Here is a 22,050-nt window from a genome sequence, read left to right on the forward strand (position 1 = left end):
TTGATGGAGAAGCCTATTTATAGGCTTTGAGAATGAATCACCACCACAAAATATTTTTTTCCTTTCCAAGCACCATTGCCTAATTTTCCCACTTAATGCAATATTGAAATTGAAGTGGTGTAACTTATGGCCTAATTTCCCACTTAATACCATTTTAAACTTGAAGTGGTCTAACTTATGGCCTAATTTCCCACTTAATGCAATATTGAAATTGAAGTGGTGTAACTTATGGCCTAATTTCCCACTTAATACCATTGTAAACTTGAAGTGGTCTAACTTATGGCCTAATTTCCCACTTAACACCATTTTAAACTTGAAATGTGTATGCTTTGTCATTGCCCAAAATGAGAAGAACTTGCTTTGATCCGTAATGGATTGAAGTGTGCTTGCCTTGTCATTGCCCAACATGAGAAGAAAAACTTGTTTTGATCCTCAATGGATTGAAATGTACTTGCCTTGTCATTGCCCAAAATGAGAAGAAAAACTTGTTTAGTCCTTCAAGGGTATTTCTTCCTATTTTGTTGAGTCACACGCCATGTGTACAATTTGTACAACACGTGGCGTATGCCATGTATGCCTTGACACGTCAAAACTTTAATGCATTGGTGAACATTTGTTTTACTGAAATTTCGATGTCTACACCTTGTCCCTCGCCAATGTGGGACAATTCTCAACACACCCCTGCACGTATGACGGATTTTCAAGCTTACACGTGGACAACAACTGGGTGACACGGCGCGCGTGTGGCCGTTGGGCTTCACACGTGGACAACCTTACTCTGATACCATGATGAAATTGAGGTTCCACCATAAAACCAATTGGTAATATGAGGAGTAGCCCAAGACCATATAAGCACATAGCAAACCTTGTCCCTCACCGATGTGGGACAACACTCAACATGCCCCTGCACGTGTGGTGGATTTTCAAGCCTACACATGGACAACAATTGAGTGACGTGGTGTGCATGTGGCCGTTGGACTTCACACGTGGACAATCTTGCTTTGATACCATGATGAAATTGCGGTTCCACTATAAAACCAACTGGCAATATGGGGAGTAGCCCAAGATCATATAAGCACATAGCAAACATTGTCTCTCATCGATGTGGGACAACTTTGAACAAAAAGTAGTAAAGTGCATCCACTACTTAATATATGTTCAGCCGTCTAATGATAATTTTGTCTAAGAAATAGATTATGCCAGAGATTTGTGCAGAAAATTATATTTGGCTAGAGTAATCCTTTCATTAATACCTAAATACAATATATACAATTACATTCTTTGTACACCAAAAATTTCTTCTCCAAGTCAAGAGTGCAATTGCAATTATAATTTAATTTTAACTAATTTATCATATTTGTTTAACACTCCCTTTCAAGTTGGAGAATGGATGCAACTTGTGTAGCATAGTTGAAAACTTCTCATTTCCAAGCGACTTCATAAACAAGTCTACTAGTAGCTATGTTGTACCAACATGTCTAGTAGCCATCGTGCCACCAACCCTATCACGTATAAAATGACAATCAATCTCAATATGGTGAGTTCGCTCATGGAAATTAGGATGGCCACTAAACAATGCCGCTTGATTATCACAAAATAAAAGAGATGAATCAGTTAAAGGAATGCGCAAATCCTCCAATAGAAAATGTAACCAAATTACCTCACAACTAGCACCAACCATAACCCTATATTCTACTTCAGCATAAGAGAGAGAGAGAGAGAGAGAGAGAGAGAGAGAGGTTTTATGTCTTTTTATTCACCATGTAATCAAGGAATTCCACCCAAAACACACAGTAGCCAATAGTCGAGCGATGAGTAATAAGACAACCTGCTTAATCAGAATCACAATAAGTTGTTAACTAGATTTGATTGTTAGAACGAAATAATAAGCCTTGACCTGGAGTGGACTTTAAGTAACAAACAACATGAAGTGCAACATCCATATGAGGGATCCGTAACTCATGCATGAAACGACTTAGAACATGTAAATGGTAGGTAATATCTGGACAGATTGTTGTGAGATAAACTAACCTTCCTACTAGACGTCGATACTTTTCTAGATCTTGAGAAGTTCTCCTTTATTGCATAGTTTTGTATCTTCCATAGGAAGCAACATGTTGTGCTCCTAGAAAACCATAATCTTGACAATCTCTAATGCATATATACACTGAGAAATATGAATGCCACTTTTGAATCAAGAGACCTCAATACTAAAAAAACACTTCAAATCACCTAGATCCTTAATTTGAAAACGGTTACAGAGAAAAGATTTTAAGGAATCAATAGCAGCCATATCATTGCCTGTAATCACAATATATCCATATAAATGAGCAAGGCCTTGAAGGAAAAATGAAAATGTTACTTCTGGATGAAGGTTAATAAATAAAATCGAAACAAGATAAGATCGTAAGAATAGTCAACTTTGAATTGTTTAAATCCAACAAAAAGAATGGCATCGTAAAATCTAGCAAACCATTGCCGAGAAGCTTGCTTGAGACCATAAAGTGATTTGTTGAGGTGACACATAAGGTTCTTCCTTGTCTCCGTAGACCAGGAGGAGACATAGAGAAGGCAAGTAGGTAAGCGATTGATGCTATATGCAACGGTGGGAACACATTCACCCCAAATTTGAGAAGATGAAATTGAAAACGAAGGGCTCGAGCGGTTTTGAGAAGGTGCCTATGTTTGCGCTCAACAACGCCATTTTGTTGGGGTGTGTAAACACAAGAAGTTTGGAAAAGAACTCCATGTTAAAAAAATCTCAAAGAGAATTAAATTTTCGTTCATTATCAATGCTTTGAATTTTAGTATTAAATTGGGTAGTACTAGGTAAATTTTCTTTTAAGGATTTTTGTATCATATTTATTTCCCTCATGTAAAATTTCTCCACAATAGTTAAAAAGTAATGAGCTTCGGTAAGAGAAGGGTTAAGATTTGGACCCTAAATATCACAATGAAATAAAGAAAAGGGAAAAGTTCTTGAGGTAGAACTTAAACCAAAAGGTTGATGAGTTTGTTTCGCCAATGGACAAATATCACAAACATGACGAAAATCCAAAGAACAATTAAGAAACTTAGGAGCTAAGACTTGCAAGCAAGCAGAAGAAGGGTGTCTTAGACGGCTGTGCCAAAGAGAGGATGAAATCTTGATAATGTTGCAGAGAGATTAACAGGTTCGTATGGAAGATGCAAGGGCCACAAGGTAGTAAAGGTCACCACATCACTTTTTCACACCAATCATTGCCTTCGAAACTAAGTCCTGCAAAACATACTAAGAAGAAGAAAAAAAAAACAAAAGGTCACGAAACAGTAGAGCCCGTCTGTAAGCTTACCAACCAATCAAAGATCAACTTTAAAATTAGGAACACACAAAATCATTTTTCAAATCAATGGAGTAATTGAAATGAAAAGTACCTGTTGTTGTGATTGGAGCCTTAGCTCCACTCAGCAAAGACACAGACGGTAATTAAAGGTTGATGTATTCATCAAACAAGAAGGAGATGAGGTGGCGTGGTTCGTGGCTTTGCTGTCAATGATCTATTGACTATGAGATGAATCAATCGTTAACAGCAAAATCATCGGTGGAAATGACATGGGCTTGAGCAGAAGAGGATGAAGCAGTTGGTTCATATATGATAGCTAGAATGTGACCGTATTGAGCATCAAAAAGATTCCACATAGCGACATAAATCCTAAAGGCTGAGAGAGCCCTGCAGGTTGTGTGCATATGGAGAAGAACTAGTGTGAACACACTGGTTGATGTTAGGCCATGAGTTAGCAGAGGGGTTGTGAGCAAAACCGGTGAAGGAAGGTGAACAATGAAGATGCCTTCGCGGTTGGCCATGAAAAGGGTGACCAATGGGATAACCATGAAGCTTGTGGTAGGTCTTACGAGTGTGGAAATCATAGTAACAATAGGTGCATTGAAGAAGAGGTTGATCCAAAGAAGACCAAGAGGAACTATGAATAACCATGGTAGCATGAGGGTTAGCATGATGCATGGCGCTGATAGTACACTATTTCTCGGACTGAAAAATGAGGAACACGTTTGCTAGATAGTGGGAAAAGGATTCATTGAAGGATTTGGTCTTGAACGGCAGCAAACAACTCGTTAAGGCCCATAAGAAATTGCATGAGCTATTGGCGATCATTTTAAGTGCCAGAAGAGCAGGAACATGCATTGCTATAAAAGGTGAATTCATTCTAGAGCCCTTTGAGGCGAGTAAAGTAGGCAGAGACGGGGGAAGAGCCTTGGAAAATAGTGGCAAGGTGATAATTAAGTTGGAAAATATGGGATGCGTTGCTTTGTGAAAATCTCTCGCGAAGATTGTCCCATATGGCTTTAGCACAGGTGAAAAAAAGACGGATTCCTTAAAATCAAGCTCTATCGAATGAAGGATCCAAGAAAGGATCATGTCGTTGTAGCGCTGCCAGGTAGCTTGGGCATTGGGATCCTCGGAGGAAAACGGTTCCTTGGCATTGCCTTCGATAAATCCAAGCTTATTCTTGGCACTTAAAGAGATCTGCATACCATGTGCACATGCCATGTAGTTGTTGATAAACCTACTAATCTTACATGTCCTTCAGGTTAGTAATCCGCGTCAACTCATCAACCAACGTTCAAATTATATGGTTCTCGCTCATCTACTCCAAATCACAGTTTGGATAACACACGAAGCCTTCAACAGATTGAGAAGAACCAGAGTTCTCATTCAACATGACTTTATCATCATCGTGCACCTTAGCTTTCGGTTTATGTATTTTGTAATTTGAATCCCGTTGTAATCTTGATAATAGATACACTGTAACTACCTAATCTTGAAAACCTATATAATGAAGTACATAACTCACTCATAATTAATTGAGTTGAGCTTATGCAATCAATCTTTACAATCCTTCCTTAAGTTCTTTCATGGTATCGCAGAGCTAAAGTTAAATGACATTCCCCTACCAAATGTCTCAAATTTCCTCACAATCAAACTTGATCGTACCAACTATCTATTTTGGCAAGCCTAGATGCTTCCTCTCATTCGTAGTCGAAACCTTGTTTCATTTGTAGATGGAACTAGTCAGTGTTCTCCAGCGTTTCTGAAAGATGCGAATGGTAACATCACTGATATAGTCAACCTCGACCTTGACACCTGTATACAACAGGATGCTACTGAGATGTCCTGGATCAACTTTTTAGTTCATCCCACCGTCCTTGCTGCTTTAATTGGGAAAACTAGCCCTCATTTTGCCTGGACAACACTATGTGACCGATATGCTTCTCAATTAACCGGTCGTCGTCTTCAACTTCAAAGTATGTTGATGAATACTCACAGAGGTGATTTGTCTATTTTTGTATTCTTGGATAAAATTAATTGTCTAGCCAATATGCTCTCTTTATGGTGCTCCTATTTCAAACTTCGACATTGTCACCATTATCCTTAATAATGTTAGCCTTGCTTATGAAAGCACGGTTGGCTCCACCCAAGCCCATGACGAGGCCATCACCTATAGTGTTTTGAAAATACTTCTTCTTGGCGTTGAACGACGATAGAAATCAATTTTGCATCACTGCTGACATCGGACCTACTGCCTTTGTTGCAGTTCACAATGGCAGTCGTTCATATGCTATTTTTCGAGGACACAGATCCTCTTCTGGGTTTTGAGGTCTTGGCAGTCCAAATGGTGGTCATAGTTCTTCATCTCGACCATGCAACTCACCAGGTTCTCATCATGGGCCTCATCAAGGATCTTACTCTCGCCAACCTGATGGTATCCTCGGTAATGCTCATTCTCTGAGTCCCTTTCCTACTGGTATGATTTAATGCCAAATCTGTAGTAGATATGGTCACTCAGAAATCGACTGTTTAAACCGTCTCAACATGTCCTATGAAGGCCATGTTCCAATGCCAAAACTTCAAGCCTATGCTGATGGTGTTCCACCTGTATCTACCAGTGCTCCAGCTATCTAGAATTGGCTTTTCGATTCTGGTGCCAATGCTCACATAACAAATGATGCAACCCAGGTGTCTAACCCGCGTCCTTACCATGGTACTGACCAAGTGAATGGTGTAGTAGGTGGAACAGGTTTGCACATCTCTCATATTGGAAACTTTTGCTTTCGCACACCCAAAGCCACTTTTAAATTAACCAACACACTATTTTGCCCCAACGCATCCACCAATGTTATATCCATTCATAAGTTTACCACTGATAACAATTGTTCCCTAACCTTATATCCAAATTCCTATGGTTTTCAGGACCTTCACACCGGGAAGACGCTTTCCAAGGCCTAAGTAAGGATGGTTTCTACCCTTTTTCCAGTGTCCCATCATGCAATAAAGGAGTATCTGCATTCCTAGGTGCTAGGGTGTCCAATTCTGTTTGGCACTCTGGATTAAGTCATCCATCACCTTATGGTTTGAATTCTTTAATTTCTAGGAATAAATTACCAGTCAATGGTGTTGTAACTAGTGACTTTTGTCACTCATGTCCACTCGGCAAGAGTCATAAGTTAACCTTCAGTTTGTATAGTTCTAGGTCAAGTTTTCCTTTACAATTGATTCATTCGGATGTATGGACTTCTCCTTCTATTTCTATCAATGGATTTAAGTATTATGTAGTGTTTATTGATGATTTTTCTAGATACTCATGGTTGTATCCATTAAAACTAAAATCTGATGTTTTTTTTTTCCACCTTTGTAAATTTTAAAAAATTAGTTGAAAACATATTTAGCACCACAATCAAATCCTTTCAATTAGATGGTGGAGGAGAATATATTAATAACACTTTCAAAACCTTATTGACTCATCATGGTATACATCATCATTTCACATGTCTTCACCATCTCGAACAAAATGGTGTTTCAGAGCGTAAACACCGTCATATTGTTGAAACTAGTCTTACTCTTCTCACTCACTCATCCCTACCCACTTCTTTTTTGGGACAAGGCTTTTCATACTGCCATTTATTTAATCAATCGTTTGCCCACTAAGATCTTGAATGATGAGTCCTTATTTCAAAAACTCTTTCTCAAAACTCCTCAGTATGATATTCTTAAAGTATTTGGTTGTGCATGTTTCCCATATCTTAAGCCATACAACTCTAATAAATTACAGTTTTAATCCAAACATTGTGCTTTTCTTGGCTACTCATTAAATCAACAAGGTTATATGTGTCCAGATTTGTCTACAGGTCGAGTCTTTTTGTCCTGTCATGTTGTCTTTGATGAAACTACATTTCCCTACAAAGAAATCAACTCTACTCAGTCTTATTCTTCTAATTTCTCACCTAACACCATAATAAATATTGAACCCCACATGCCACATTTCCGGCCAATTTCTGCTACACCCACTCCCTCCATCCCTTCTGCTACCCTACATCCTATAAGTACCAACCTTTCTACCAACCTCACTCCCTAATCTTTATCTCTTCTAGTCAATAATCTACCCTTAGATCCCATAGTTTCTCCCCACCCTGAGAATGCAAGTATATGCACTGTCACCTCTTCATCTCAGAGGTCTACTCTACCTACACATCCCATGATTACTCATGCCAAGGAAGGGATTCACAAACCTAATCCCAAATATGCATTTATTTCCTATACAACTAATGATGTAGTTGAGCCTACTTGTTTTACACAGGCAAACAAATATGCAGAATGGAGACAGGCTATAGTAGAAGAGTTTAATGCCCTCCAACGAACCGGTATGTGGTCATTGGTTCCATTTCAATCATCCGTGAACGTTTTCCTTAATAAATAAGTGTACAAAATTAAGAGGCATTATGATGGTTCCATACAACGATTCAAAACACGTCTTGTGGCAAATGGTTTTCATCAACAAGCCGGAATTAACTACAGTGAAACCTTTAGCCCTGTTGTCACTCATGCCACGATCAGACTTCTTCTTTCCATTGCCCCGCACTATAACTGGCCCATTCGCTAACTCAACGTCCAAAATGCATTTTTACATGGCTTTTTGACAGAGGAAATGTATATGCACCAACCTTCCGGCTTTGTTGATCTTCAGTACCCCTCACATGTTTGTTGTTTGCATAAATCTTTATATGGTTTGAAACATGCTCCTCGCACCTGGTTTCACTGTTTTTCTTAACATCTTGAGCAATTGGGTTTTCAGGCATCTATGGTAGATTCATTACTCTTTACTTTCTTCAATGGCACCACTATTACGATATCCTTGTTATGGGCAACAATGCAAGTCACATATCCCAGCTTATTGCCCAACTCGATCAAATGTTTTCCATGAAAGACCTCGACCCTTTACATTACTTTCTGGGCATGGAAATCAAAAGGATTCCCATTGCAATGTATCTCTCTCAGTCAAAGTATATCATGGACCTCCTCAACAAGACAAAAATGGTTTATGCTAAAACACTCACCACTCATGCTGCCACTGGCCGAAAATTGAGTTTATATGAGGGCGAACCATTGTTGGATTACATTGATTTTCGAAGTGTAGATGGGGCACTTCAATATCTCTTTTTTACATGACCTGACATTACCTTTACTGTCAACCAGGTCTGCCAATATATACATTCACCCACCACTGCTCACTGGGTTGCTGTCAAACGTATATTATGTTATTTAAAAGCAACACATGATCATGGAATTGTATACAAACCCAGTCATCTTATCCTCTTTGCGTTTGTTGATGCCGACTATGCCGGTGACCCCGATGACCGTTACTCGACAAGGGGCTACTGTATCTTTCTTGGGGATAACGTAGTATCTTGAGGCTCCAAGAAACGACAAGGTGTTTCCCGTTTCAGCAATAAGGCTGAATATCAACAGTTGGCATATATTGCAGCTACCTTGTCTTGGTTCCGTCACATTTTTCATGACTTTCATCTTCCTTTTACATCACCACGGTTATGGTGTGACAATATCAGCGTTTTGCCATTGCTTCTAATCCTATTTATCAAGCTCGCATAAGACACGTTAAAGTTGACTACCACTATGTTAGAGAGAAAGTGGTACGCAAAGAGTTAGTTACTGACTATGTTGCTACTACTGACCAACTTACTGATTTTCTCACAAAAAGATTGTTTCCCACTCATTTTCATTATCTTCTTTCCAAGCTTCCCGTTCGACAACGATCGTTTAACTTGCGCCGGGGGGGGGGGGGGGGGGAGTGATAAACCTACTAATCCTACATGTCCTCCAGGTTAGTAATCCGTGTCAACTTATTAACCAAAGTTCAAATTATATGGTTCCCGCTCATCTACTCTAAATCACAGTTTGGATAACACACGAAATCTTCAACAGATTGAGAAGAACCAGAGTCCTCATTCAACATGACTTTATCCTCACCGTGTACCTTAGCTTTTGGTTTATGTATTTTGTAATTTGAATCCCATTGTAATCTTGATAATAGATACACTGTAACTACCTAATCCTGAAAAGCCTATATAATGAAGTACAGAACTTACTCATAATTAATTGAGCTGAGCTTATGCAATCAGTCTTTACAATCCTTGCTTAAGTTCTTTCAGTTGTCTCCTCTCAACTTCTTGGAGACATAGTGGAGACAAAAATTAGATTTGGGTGATCAGAATGGTGCAGATAAAAAGGATTGGTGCGGTCAGAAGAAGAATTACCCATGTGAGAAGAAAACAACGGCAAGGATGACTGCCAAAATAAAAAAGAAGAGCTAGGTTTGAAACCTGTTGTGATACTATGTAGAAAAATATATTTGGCTGAAATAAACTTTTCATTGATACGGGAATACAATATATACAATTACATTTCTTGTACACTAAAAATTCTTTCTACCAATCAGAAGTACAATTATAATTCAATTTCAACAAATTCACTACATTTGTCTAACAATGTGTGATTCAAGTTTTTAAGGCTATTCAATTATGCGATCGAGTTATATGTTTGAATTCATTCTCATTAGAAACTGACATTTGGTACTTAATAATCAGTCCACACATGTATTGGGGGTTGGGGGGTCGAAATCTCAGGTCTTCTATGTAGTTTTATGGACCTGTATATGGTTCTATTTCTTGGTCAAAACACATGTGAAAATTGGTGGCCAACTGTAAACTTTAGATATTTTTGTCTGGAGATAAAAGGCCGAACTTTTCACAATAGGTGACCATAACACCTATGGATGTGCATAAAAACCGCCGAACCGGTAAATCGAATCGAACCGTGACAAATAAAAAGAAACTCGTAAAAATCCGCGGTGACCAAAAAATTTTAAACCGGAAAAAAACCAAATCGGACCATCTCAAAATGGTTTTGATTCCGATTTGGAAATATTAAGAACCAAAAGAATCGGACCAAATTGCTTTTAATATACATTATTGTTTTATTATTATTATTTTTATATAAATAAGATATTTTTCCAAGAAAGTTATATGCTTAAACCTAATATTTCTTTTTAGTTCTCTCGCCCTCCTTCATTGTTTTATCACTTTTCTTCCCTACTCTATTTTTCTTCATTCTTTTTTAGTACATTATGCATTATGTACACTTTAGTTTTAGTTTAGGGTGGACACTTTGGTCTTGATCTGAGGCTTTCTATCTCTTGATTTATATTTATATGTACACTTTTTATCTTCCGATCACAAATCTTGTAGATCTAGTAGTGGGAACTCAAAATTGCTTGAATTTGTGGTTGAAGTATGTGTTTGGCATTGAAAATAGAAAATTCGAAAAAATATACAAATAATTTTGGTTAAAACCATAAATTGGCATGAACTGAACTGGAACCAACATGAACCGAACCATAAGATTTTAGTAATAAATTTAAGCAAAACTGCACCGAACAGAACCGTTAAAATTTTTCAATTTGAAAGTGGAACTGAGCCGAATCGGACCGTGCCTATCCCTAATAGCACCAAAGTTGAGGTGAAGATCGAATAGTATTGTACTGTTGCGACCATATCATCAAAGAGGGAGGCAAGATGATATATAATGATGTAGAATTGTTGACGTAGTAGATCAAAGAACAATATGACATGTGCAAAATGGTAGCAAGTGTTGTAAACATTCCTAGTTTAAGTATGATTGTGTAAATCCTAGATTAGATTTAATTCTAGTTATCCTTTCCTATTGTATCTTGTATTCCTTGGGGAATATCTTTTCTTCTTTTACTACTATAAATAAAGGCACAATGTAGGAGTGATAACAACACACATTCCCCTATAATTCTACAAACACATCTCTCTCTCTCTTCTCCTTGCCGCCGACCCTTTTTAACCTTGTCAGATAAAATAAACCACAACACATTATCATCACGCTCTTACCGCTGCGCTTAGGAATATGACGTTAGAGAATTTTTCTGCATCAAACCAGTTCATCCATATCATCACGCAATCAAGTTCTTTCAAAACAACAGTTTTTATCTCGATATTTTTGCAGCCCTGATAGCATAAGCATTCACCATGATGCATGACCCAACTTTACGTTTTACGAATTTTAGATTCCACATAAATTGTGTTTGCCTTATAATCATAATTATTGAATTATGTGAATTTAATATTTGCCATGAATTGCATCAAATATATTTGTACATACATCAAATTGAATTAAATTAACATATTATTGCTTTGAATTGAATTATATATGAATTGAATTTAAAAAAAAAAAACGAAATTGGGAATCACGGTTTGGGTTCTTCGAACCCATGACCTTGCGCCTTCAACCAAGCCTAAAGCTTGGATGGCCACATCGAGTCCCAAAGCTGGAGCCGAGGGCTCCAGGATTGAAAACCCAGCGACCCCGACGTTTTTCATAGCGTTTTCCCCCATCGTAGGATGGCTTGCAGCCCATCTTCACACCTCGGGTCACCATGTTTAATGGCCTGAAGCTCGTCATCGACACCAATTTATCGAGATTCTCGAATTTTGTCGGAATTTATTTAAAAATCCGATTCGATTTTCTTAGGTTTTACAAAGAGTGTCGAGATTTTTTTCAAATCTCCGTTCATATTTGAGGTCTTTGACGACCCACGAGCTTGCCCCAAGCATCTTTGTCCCAACGCTGACCACCTGACGCGGCACCATCGACCAAACCCGACGTTCTTCCCCGGCAATGCACACCCAACACGCGTTGGGCTGCTCTTTTGGGTCAACAACATAGCCCTATAGACTTTGATTGGTCTCAGACCAATCTAAACCCCTTTGTCCCGGCTTCTGTTTTTCCGAGGGAGCCCATTCACCCCTTTGGACTTAATAGCCCAATTTTCCCCGGCCTATAAAAAGAAAAACAAAAAAAACAAAATAAATTTTTGTTTTGGGCTTGCCTGAAATGGCCCGTATGAATATTTTCTTGGGCTTGCTTGCAGCAACCCACCTCTATGCTCCTATCCCTCCCTGTAGGCCTGCAGCCTACACTCGAGACCCCTAGTCCAATTTTTGGGTCTAGGAAGCACGGCACCAATTTTCTTAAGCCACCAGTGGGCTTATTTTTTCTTGTGGGCCCCGAGTTTTATTCACCTCATTATTTTAGGCCCAATGAGTTTTATATTTTTCCACCCACACTTCAATTTGGCCAGAAGTCCAAATAATTAAATTCAATTATAATTATAGACCTAAAGTTCTATTCTTGCATATTTTTGTTGGATTTTTTTTGTGTCTATATTTGTGTTGGCTTGCAGGAATATATGAACCTGAAGTTCGTAATTATTTCGAAACCTGAAGTTTCTTACAAACATGCCTTGTTTGAAAACCTGAAGTTTTCACTTAAAAACATCACCCATGAAAATCTGAAGTTTTTTATGCAAAATTAAACCAATACATGTCTATTAGAACTTGTATGTTCTACTCTTATGTGAATGGATTGATTTTTCTCCATTACACTAACCACATCTTATTCATCTATTTTGTGATAGAAATATGTCGAATTTGAACAAACTCGACTTCACCGCTTTGGAGGTTTCTGGAAGGAACTACCTCAAATGGGTCCAAGATGTGAAACTCCACCTCACTGTCAAGAACTTACGTCCCGCTATTGAAAAAGAGATGGACAACCTTGTTAGTGAAGATGAAAAAGCCACTGCTATGATCTTCATTCGAAGACATATCCATGACGCTCTGCAAACTGAGTATCTTGCTAAGGAGGATCCATGTGCATTATGGGTCACTTTGGCTGATCGTTTTGATCATCAAAATGACATAGTCTTGCTTGAAGCATGATGCGACTGGCAGCATTTGCGCTTCCAAGACTTTAAGTCTATGAATGAATATGATTATGAAGTTTGTAGAATCCGATCACTTCTCAAGTTTTTCAACGAAACTTTGACCAAAGAGGATCTCTTGAAGAAGACCTATTCGACCTTCTCTACTTCTAATATTGTCCTACAACAACAATATAGAGCTACGAAGTTCACTAAGTTCTCAGATTTGATCTCTGTTTTACTTCTCGTTGAAAAACAGAACCAGCTGTTGATGAAGAATTATCAAGCTCGACCTACTGGGGTGACTGTTATGCCTGAAGCACATTATAGCACTAACTAAAGCCCAAAACGCCAAAAAAGGAGTGGCAGGGGTGTCCAGAAGCCATCTTACCAAGGTCAACAGAGTCAAGGCCCATCTAAGGAAGGAAACAAAGCCCTGAAGTGCCCAAACCTCGCTCCTAAGGCCTCGAATATGTGCAATCGCTGTGGCTCAAAGGACCATTGGTCTCGTGTTTGGCGAGTGCCCAAGAAGATTGTAGATGAATATCATTCTCGTCGTAAGAAATTTGAATCAAATTTTGTGCAAGTGGATGAACCGGAGACTACAAAGATGTAGGTTTCTGACTTTCAAGTTTTAATTAATTACCATCCTTGAATAAATGAAATTATTTTGAATTGATATTTTTTTTTAAAACTTTTATGCATGTGACCGATTCAAATTAATTTTTCATTCTAGGTATGACTAGTGGGAAAGTAAGTTGTCTGGCAGATAGTGCAACCACGCATATAGTTTTGCATGAACGCATCTATTTCACTAACTTCATACCTAAGAATACACCTTTGACAACCCTTTCAGGCCCATCCAACCTGATAGAAGGATACGGTACGACACGTATAATGTTGTCTAATGGTACAATCTTGACCATTTCTGAGGAACTCTATTCTCCATGTTCCGGAAGAACATTGTTGAGTTTCAAGGACATTAGAGATAACAATTACCACACTGAAACCCACGTAGAAAATGGAGTTGAATTTTTGTGCATAACTTCCTACGAATATGGCCAGAAGAGTATTCTAGAGAAGATGGAGCGTATCCTGAGTGGTTTGTATACTACGGCCATACGCCCCATAGAATGGCACTATGTGGTCAGCCCTACTACTAGGACCGCGCACAAAATTACACTTTGGCATGATTGTTTGGGACATCCTAGACGAATAATGATATGCCATATCCTCAAATCATCACATGAGCATCTACTAACCTGAAACTTAGGTTTGATCCAAGGAATCACATATCAAACATGTTCAATGGGAAAGCTTATTACTAAGCCTTCTTATGAAAAGATTCATTCGAATCCTCCCATTTTTCTACAATGGATTCAAGGGGACATTTGTAGACCGATTCACCCTCCTTGCGGACCATTTAGATACTTTATGGTTTTGGTTGACGCTTCCACACGTTGGTCACACGTGTGCTTATTATCCATTAGGAACACTGCATTCTCCAAACTGTTGGCTCAGGTTATCAAGCTAAGGGCTCACCACCCTGATTATCCGATCAAATCTATTCGATTGGATAATGTTAGAGAATTCACATCTAAACTTTTGATGACTATTGTATGTCGGTTAGGGTTGACGTTGAACATCTTGTACCCCATATTCACACCTAGAACGGCCTGGCAGAGGCTTTCATTAAGTGCTTACAAATGATTGCTCGATCGTTGGTTATACGCACCAAGCTCCCAATCGCTACTTGGGGCCATGGAATATTGCATGCAGCAAAGTTGGTCCACCTGAGGCTTGTTGCGACACAACCATTTAGTGCCCTTCAGTTGGTTACCAGATATGAACCTGACATATTGCATCTGCGCGTTTTTGGTTGTGCGGTATATGTCGGATATGATTATTTTTTTATTATTCGTTACTTAGAACCTTTAACAATCGATCTGTTTACCGCTCATTTCGCGGATTGTCATTTTTGTGAGATAGTCTTCCCGTCGTTCAGGGGAAATAAGAACGTTAACATTCTTGAAGAACAACACGAATTATCATGGACGACTCCCACTTTGTCTCATTTAGATCCTTGCATCACTCAGTCTAAAACTGAGGTGCATCGTATATTAGATTTCCAAAGCGTAGCTCAGAGCATGCAAAATACTTTCATTGATCTAGCGCGCATGACAAGATCACATATTCCAGCTGCGAATATGCCTGCAAAGATGGATGTACCAAATGTACGACTAACTTCCCTCCTGGAGGCCTGGACACCAATTCTAGTGATCCACGTACATTGGTGGCTAGTCAATCATTTTCCCCTACATAAAAGTATGGCAGACCTCTTGGTTCAAAAGATTCACATCCCCGGAAGAGGAAACCCACAACACAAAGCCTTGAAGAGCCTACCATGAATCCGACTATCGCTTACTCATTCTATCCAACTCATGTGGAAATTCTAGATTATGGAAGCGTCTTTGAAGAGACGAATCATCCTCTCGAGAATCGTGAGATTTTGGTCTATTATGCTAGCTTAGATTATGTGTGGTGTAGAAATGAGATGATTGTCGATGATGCATTAGCATATGTAGTAGCTACTGAGATCATGTTGAGCGATGACATTGAATCGCGTTCCGTTGATGAATGTTGACGTAGAACTGATTGGTCAAACTGGAAACAAGCAATCCAAGTCAAACTCGATTCACTTGCAAAACCTAAGGTGTTTGGATCTGTGGCTCCTACTCCTCCACATGTGAAACCCATTAGCTACAAGTGGGTTTTTCGTTCAAAAACGTAATGAGAAGATTGAAATTATGCGTTACAAAGCTTGTCTTGTTGCACAATGCTTCTCACAATGCCCCAGGATTGACTATGACGAAACTTACTCACTCGTTATGGATTTGATTACTTTTCTACCTTATCAGTTTGGTAGTTTCCGAAAAACTGGATATGCAGCTGATAGACGTAGTAACCGTGTATCTCTATGGGGATCTTGATACAGAAATCTATATGAAAGTTCCTGAAGGACTTTATTGATTGGTTCAAATATTTCCAAACCCCGGAACACGCTTTCAATTCAGCTGAGGCGTTCACTCTACGGTTTGAAACAATCTGGAAGAATGTGGTATAGCTACATGAGTGAATATTTGACTCGTTAGGGATATGTGAACAACAAGATAGAGCATTGTTGAAAGATCTAGGTAAAACTCGATACTGTCTCGGTCTCGAGATAGAGCATTGTTCGGATAGAATCCTAGTACATTAATCAAATTACACCCAAAAGGTGTTGCGCCGTTTTAATGAGGATAAAGCGAAGCCTTCGAGTACTCCTATGGTTGTTCGATAGCTAGATGCAAAACAAGATCCCTTCCGTCCGAAAGAAGATGATGAAGAGATTTTGGAGCCTGAAGTTCCTTATGTAAGTGCGATAGGTGCTTTATTGTACTTAGCTCAATGCACTGGACCTGATATCTCATTCGTTGTTAATCTTTTGGCAAGATATAGTAATGCACCTACACGCAAACACTTGACTGGCATGAAAGACATCTTCCGTTATCTTAAGGATACAACAGATTTGGGCTTGTTTTATCCTTCCTCGAGTTAATTCTCGCCTTGTTGGTTATGCCGATGCAGGATACTTGTCTGATCCGCACAAGGCAAGTTCTCAAACGAGTTATATCTTTACCGTTGGAGGCACCACAATCTCATGGAGGTCAACTAAACAAACCTTAGTTGCTACTTCGTTTAACCATGCTGAAATTCTCGCCTTACATGAAGCAACTCGAGAATGCTTTTGGTTGAGAGCAGTAGTGGGCCATATTCGAAGCTCCTACAATCTTTATCCCACCGTTGATGTCCCGACGACAATCTTTGAAGACAACGCAACATGCATTGAACAGCTCAAGAAGGGTTGCATCAAAGGAGACAACACCAAGCACATTACGCCGAAGTTCTTCTTTTCACATTAATAACAAGAGCATCAGAAGATTGAAGTCACGCAAATTCATTCACAAGACAATTTGGCTGACCTTTTCACCAAATCACTGCCAAAAACTACGTTTCAGAAGCTTGTTCATGGAATTGGTATGCATAAACTTTTTGAGTTGTAACTTTGCTATTTCACTTTGGAATGATGTCAAACTCAAGGGGAGTATCTTGTAGATACTTGCTTGATTTTAATGTACTCTTTTTCCCTACGATTAGGAGCGTTTTTCCCACTGGTTGGTCATATCCCTGATAACGTCCCGTAGACGTTTCTTTTGACTTTGCATATCTCACACATTTTTCTTTAGACTATGGATTTGGTCCCTCCTCGGGCTTTTGTCATAGCCATAGGGTTTTTTAGTGAGACATACTACTTATGCAAGTTCCTATCTTATTGAGAATAAGCGTTGTTCCTTAGAATTAGTGCCAACGAGTCGACTTCCTCAACTTATGCATGATGTTAAATCTACCTTGAGTATTTACACATTCAAGGGGGAGTGCTGTAAACATTCCTAGTTCAAGTATGATTGTGTAAATCCTAGATTAGATTTGATTCTAGTTATCATTTCCTATTGTATCTTGTATTCCTTGGGGATGAAGGAATATCTTCTCTCATTTTACTACTATAAATAAAGGCATAATGTAGGAGGGATAACAACACACATTTCCCTACAATTCTACAAACACATCTCTCTCTCTCTCTCTTCTCCTTGCCGCTGGTCCTCTTTAACTTTGTCAGATAAAATAGACTACAACAAGAAGTTCATAGCATTGTAAATTTTGGCTCTATGAGCCTTTTAAGCAAAATTCCTTCGTTTACTAGGTTAAGGATAACACGGGATTTTAAGTTTTAAAGATATTTCGAAACTTAATTATTATAAGGTTGTTAAATTTTATATTTGTTTAGAAACTTTGAGATTTTCTCATGCTTCAGAAGTAGATTCTAATATTTAAGGTTATCATTTAATTTATTTACTTTGTTTATGACACTACGTCATATAAAACATATGAGGAACTCTAGTGAAATCCAGATTAACATCGATTTTTGTTAGTTTTGCTACAACAAACTTTGATGCTTATGAATGGAGGCTATTGGCGGGACTCTTGAGGCTATTGGCGGGACTCTTGAGGCTATTGGTGATGATTTTGCACGGTTAATATAAAGAAGATTTTGCCACTTAGTATTACGGTCTAATGATATTTCTCTTTACTTGAGACGTTTTATATTCGATTTTCGCCAAAACTGAATTTGAACCATATTATTGTTAACTTATTATGAGGCTAAACCTACCCCATTTCCCTTAATGTAGATAATATTGTTTGTTTAAAAATTAAAAAATAAAGAAGATTTTCCACCTGATCTGGAGAAGTGGTTCTAGTGGGTTGTATAACAATGTAAGGAAATCAGGATGGGCCTTAACTGCATGAGTTTCATAGTCCAAACAAAACATCCTAATTAATTATGCACTAAGCTAGGGCATCGTCCTGGCTGACTTTATTAAGTTGTTTGCTTCATAGTTGGAACTGGGCTTTCTTTTTATTGATTGGGATTTTGGTCATGCGCACCTTCCCACACAGAGCATTAGATAGTCAAGAGCGTACCCAAAAATCCCAAAAATTGATAACCCAATTAGCACATAAGATGAAGATGAAAGAAAGTTCATCGGCCCATAACATGGACTACGTGTATAAACAATCTTGATGTGTGTTTAAAGATCATTTTGCATACAAAATTTGTCTATGTACACAAATTCTCCATATCATGGAGAAAAACTTAGTTATCCCATCGCATACAAAATCTCTTTTTAACATGTTATGATCAAGATAAACACAAAAATAAGCTGTATTGCAATGATTTCAAGTAAGCTTTTCTCCTACCATTTGTGAAAGGAAGAAATAACAGTTAGTTTTGGACGGATAGCCTCTCTTTCTTTTTTAATTAGAATGATGGAGGGAATGCTAGTCTCTTTACTAATTTGGTTTGTGATATGTACTTGGGAAATGACAAACACGCCCTTTAAGTCTTCCATACACTTTTGTTTAATCATATCGATTGTTTTCGTTTGATTTTTTCAATTCGATGGTCAAAAATAAAAGGAATTTGTAAGTTTTGATATTGGCTGAATGGTTGCATTTGATGGTTACAAAGGGGTTTTACAGAATACAAAGAGTAAATACGATCTTAAATTAAAGCATATACAAATTGTTTTCTGGTTTACATATTTGTACAGAATTGAAGATGAGTCGATATGGTAGGCTCTCCATGATATAAGGATAACACCATAATAGAGAATCAACTGATTTTATTTTCCTTAACACTCCTCCTTAAGTTGGAAGTATGTCAATGATTCCCAACTTTCCAAGTAAAGTCGTGAATTGCCTAGAGCTCAATGATTTTGTGAAAATGTTGGTTGACTGTTGTGATGTGGATATGTGATTCGTCATGATCATTTTGTTTTGAATCTTGTCTCCTACAAAATAATAGTCAATCTCTATATGCTTTGTTCGCTCATGAAAGACTGAATTTGAGGTAATGTGTAGAGCTGCTTAATTATCACAATATAACTTGTAAGGATGAGAATGTTTGACGCCCATAAATAACTTGTTATCAAAATATATTCCAACCAAGTAATTTCACTAGTACTGTAAACATTAGTATATCTTTTGCAGGTATACCCTCGCATTGATGACAAGTGCAAATTACATCTTTCATTGGTGGCAAGCAAATATAACATCTATAACTTTTTGACATGATTATATAGATTACATGTTGAATTAGGGACCTCAACCTTTTTTTCATTTTATAGAAACATTTCGAACTAAAAGACAGCATGTGTCCGAATTTTATGAATTTTTTACCTTCTTGTACATACTATTTCTTTACCATGTACCAATAGCCGTTCACTACAGAGCTTTCCCCTTGGATTGGGACGTTGTCTTTCCTATTTGCTGCTTGGCCCATTATGTGTTCGAGTTCGAAAAGAAATAGTGGGGATTGGGACATGGTCACGTATTCCGAATGCAAAGCATCAAAACTAGAAAACACAAATTGTCGAGTGTTGAGGATAACGGTCAACACCCAAAAGTAGGGTGCTTTTAAAATTCTTTACTTCTTTGGTTTGGTGGTGTCACCATGAAGTTTTAATATTGAAGGCAGAACCAAATTCATATACAAATACGATGGAGAACAATACATCACTCAGGTGTCACATGCTAATTATAACTACTAAATTTATGAAAAATATCAAGATAAGCTGTCAGCTGTGATCTCTAAAACCAATGATGAAGTGACTTTTTGGATTTTGGAGGCCAGTAGATATGATCATTCACACCCTTGCTTCCTAATCCATTAACTTAGAAAAGGGACAAAATTAATATATTTTTGGGGCCACTATGTATATGTTTGTAATTTTAAAGAATATATAGGTTTTCATGTAATTTTATAGACTGCAATAATTGAGACAGAAAAATAATTTTGATCCACATGTATACATTCCATCTCTTTCAACATTACAAAGAAGTGGGAATTAATTAACAGAATTCACAAAGGCCCTAGATCCAAGCTGCACCATGACCCCTCAACTCTCAACTAGAACCTTTGATCCATTGGTCAACTGACGAGGTAAAAAAAAGAAGGTTAAAGGTGAAGGAAAGAAAAGTTAACTTAATATTTAATTAAACAAAACATAAAAATAGATATCTGAAAGATGAACATTATGATTTATCTTTTACTGCGGACTCCAATGATTACTTCCACACGAGCTGATGTCCAAAAGTTCTTCCAAATACTCAACGCCCAAATCCTCTAATACCATCACATTTTGTGGCAAAACCTCCTGTACTTTTCTTTGATCCGTACATTGGCTTGGTTTATTACCCTTTTTGTGCATCGACTTTCTTTTCATGGAGTGCCTCCTCTTGAGTGCGATAACAGGTGAGCACGCTTCATCGTGTCTGTACTTGATTTCTTGAAGAGACTCTTGGACAACTTGTGCTGGAAAATTAAGCACAGCCAAAGAACCTCTCAGTGCAAATGCAGCTTGGTCATAAGCTAAAGCAGCTGCCTCAGCACTATCGAATGTGCCGAGCCAAACCCTAATCCCATGCCTTGTGGAGTCTCTTATTTCTGCTGCATATTTTCCCCAAGGCCTTCTCCTCACCCCTCTATAAGCCTTTTCTTTTGTGAATTTTTCTTCTAGGGTTTGGTTGTTGGCTGAAGTCACCTCCTGTTCTTTAACCCCATTGAAGCTATTCGCCTCGTTCTGTGCAACTAATGTCTGTTTTGCGCCTCTGGCCACCACATCGTAGAGCAACATGTCTTGGGAGTCGTTAATGTTAAATGGTGGAAAATTCATTAACTCATGGCTATTGAAAGGAAGTAGTAGTGATTCATCACCCCATGAAAAGGAGTGTAGTGAACCAAAGGACGAATCTGATGAGAACTCTGGACTTGAAAAATGGAAGAAAGCAGACTCCATTTCCATGTGGGTTGGTATTGAAAGGGTGTTTAAATTTGTGATTTTTTTTCTTCTTCTTTTCCTTGAGGTGTGGTTGTTTGTTTGTTATGGTACCAAAAAGGCCCTATATATACTAGAAGAAAAACAAGAAGGTTTTTTGAATTTTGGACTAAAAGACAAGGCAGATATTAGAATAATATAAATGATTAGATTAAGCAATGAAAGGTACTAGTTACGGTCAAGGAGGATGTTTTAGGATTGTCCACCAAAATCCAGCGAAGCTTAATGTTCCTTGTTTATAACAAGGACTGTGCTTTTAGGCACGTGGGTCAAATAAGGCCCGGCGGCGGGGTTTGACCTAAGTTAACAAATTACAGATAATTTATATAATATAAGATTGTATGTTGCCGTGGCATCATGGTAATCCGCAATTGTTTGTAATTGGTTCGGTTTTGCATAACGAATTGAATAAACAGTT

General features: G+C 38.2%; 1 protein-coding gene across 1 annotated transcript; it reads right to left on the reverse strand.

Moving 5' to 3' along the window:
- Positions 1 to 20,843: 20,843 nt before the first annotated feature.
- On the reverse strand, positions 20,844 to 21,599 carry LOC137727352 (ethylene-response factor C3-like). The gene has a single exon (XM_068466217.1). The coding sequence runs from the start codon at positions 21,597 to 21,599 to the stop codon at positions 20,844 to 20,846; it is 756 nt and encodes a 251-aa protein (XP_068322318.1).
- Positions 21,600 to 22,050: the final 451 nt, after the last annotated feature.

Source organism: Pyrus communis, chromosome 3 (genome assembly GCF_963583255.1).
Source record: "Pyrus communis chromosome 3, drPyrComm1.1, whole genome shotgun sequence".
In the NCBI taxonomy this organism is placed as follows: Eukaryota; Viridiplantae; Streptophyta; class Magnoliopsida; order Rosales; family Rosaceae; genus Pyrus; species Pyrus communis.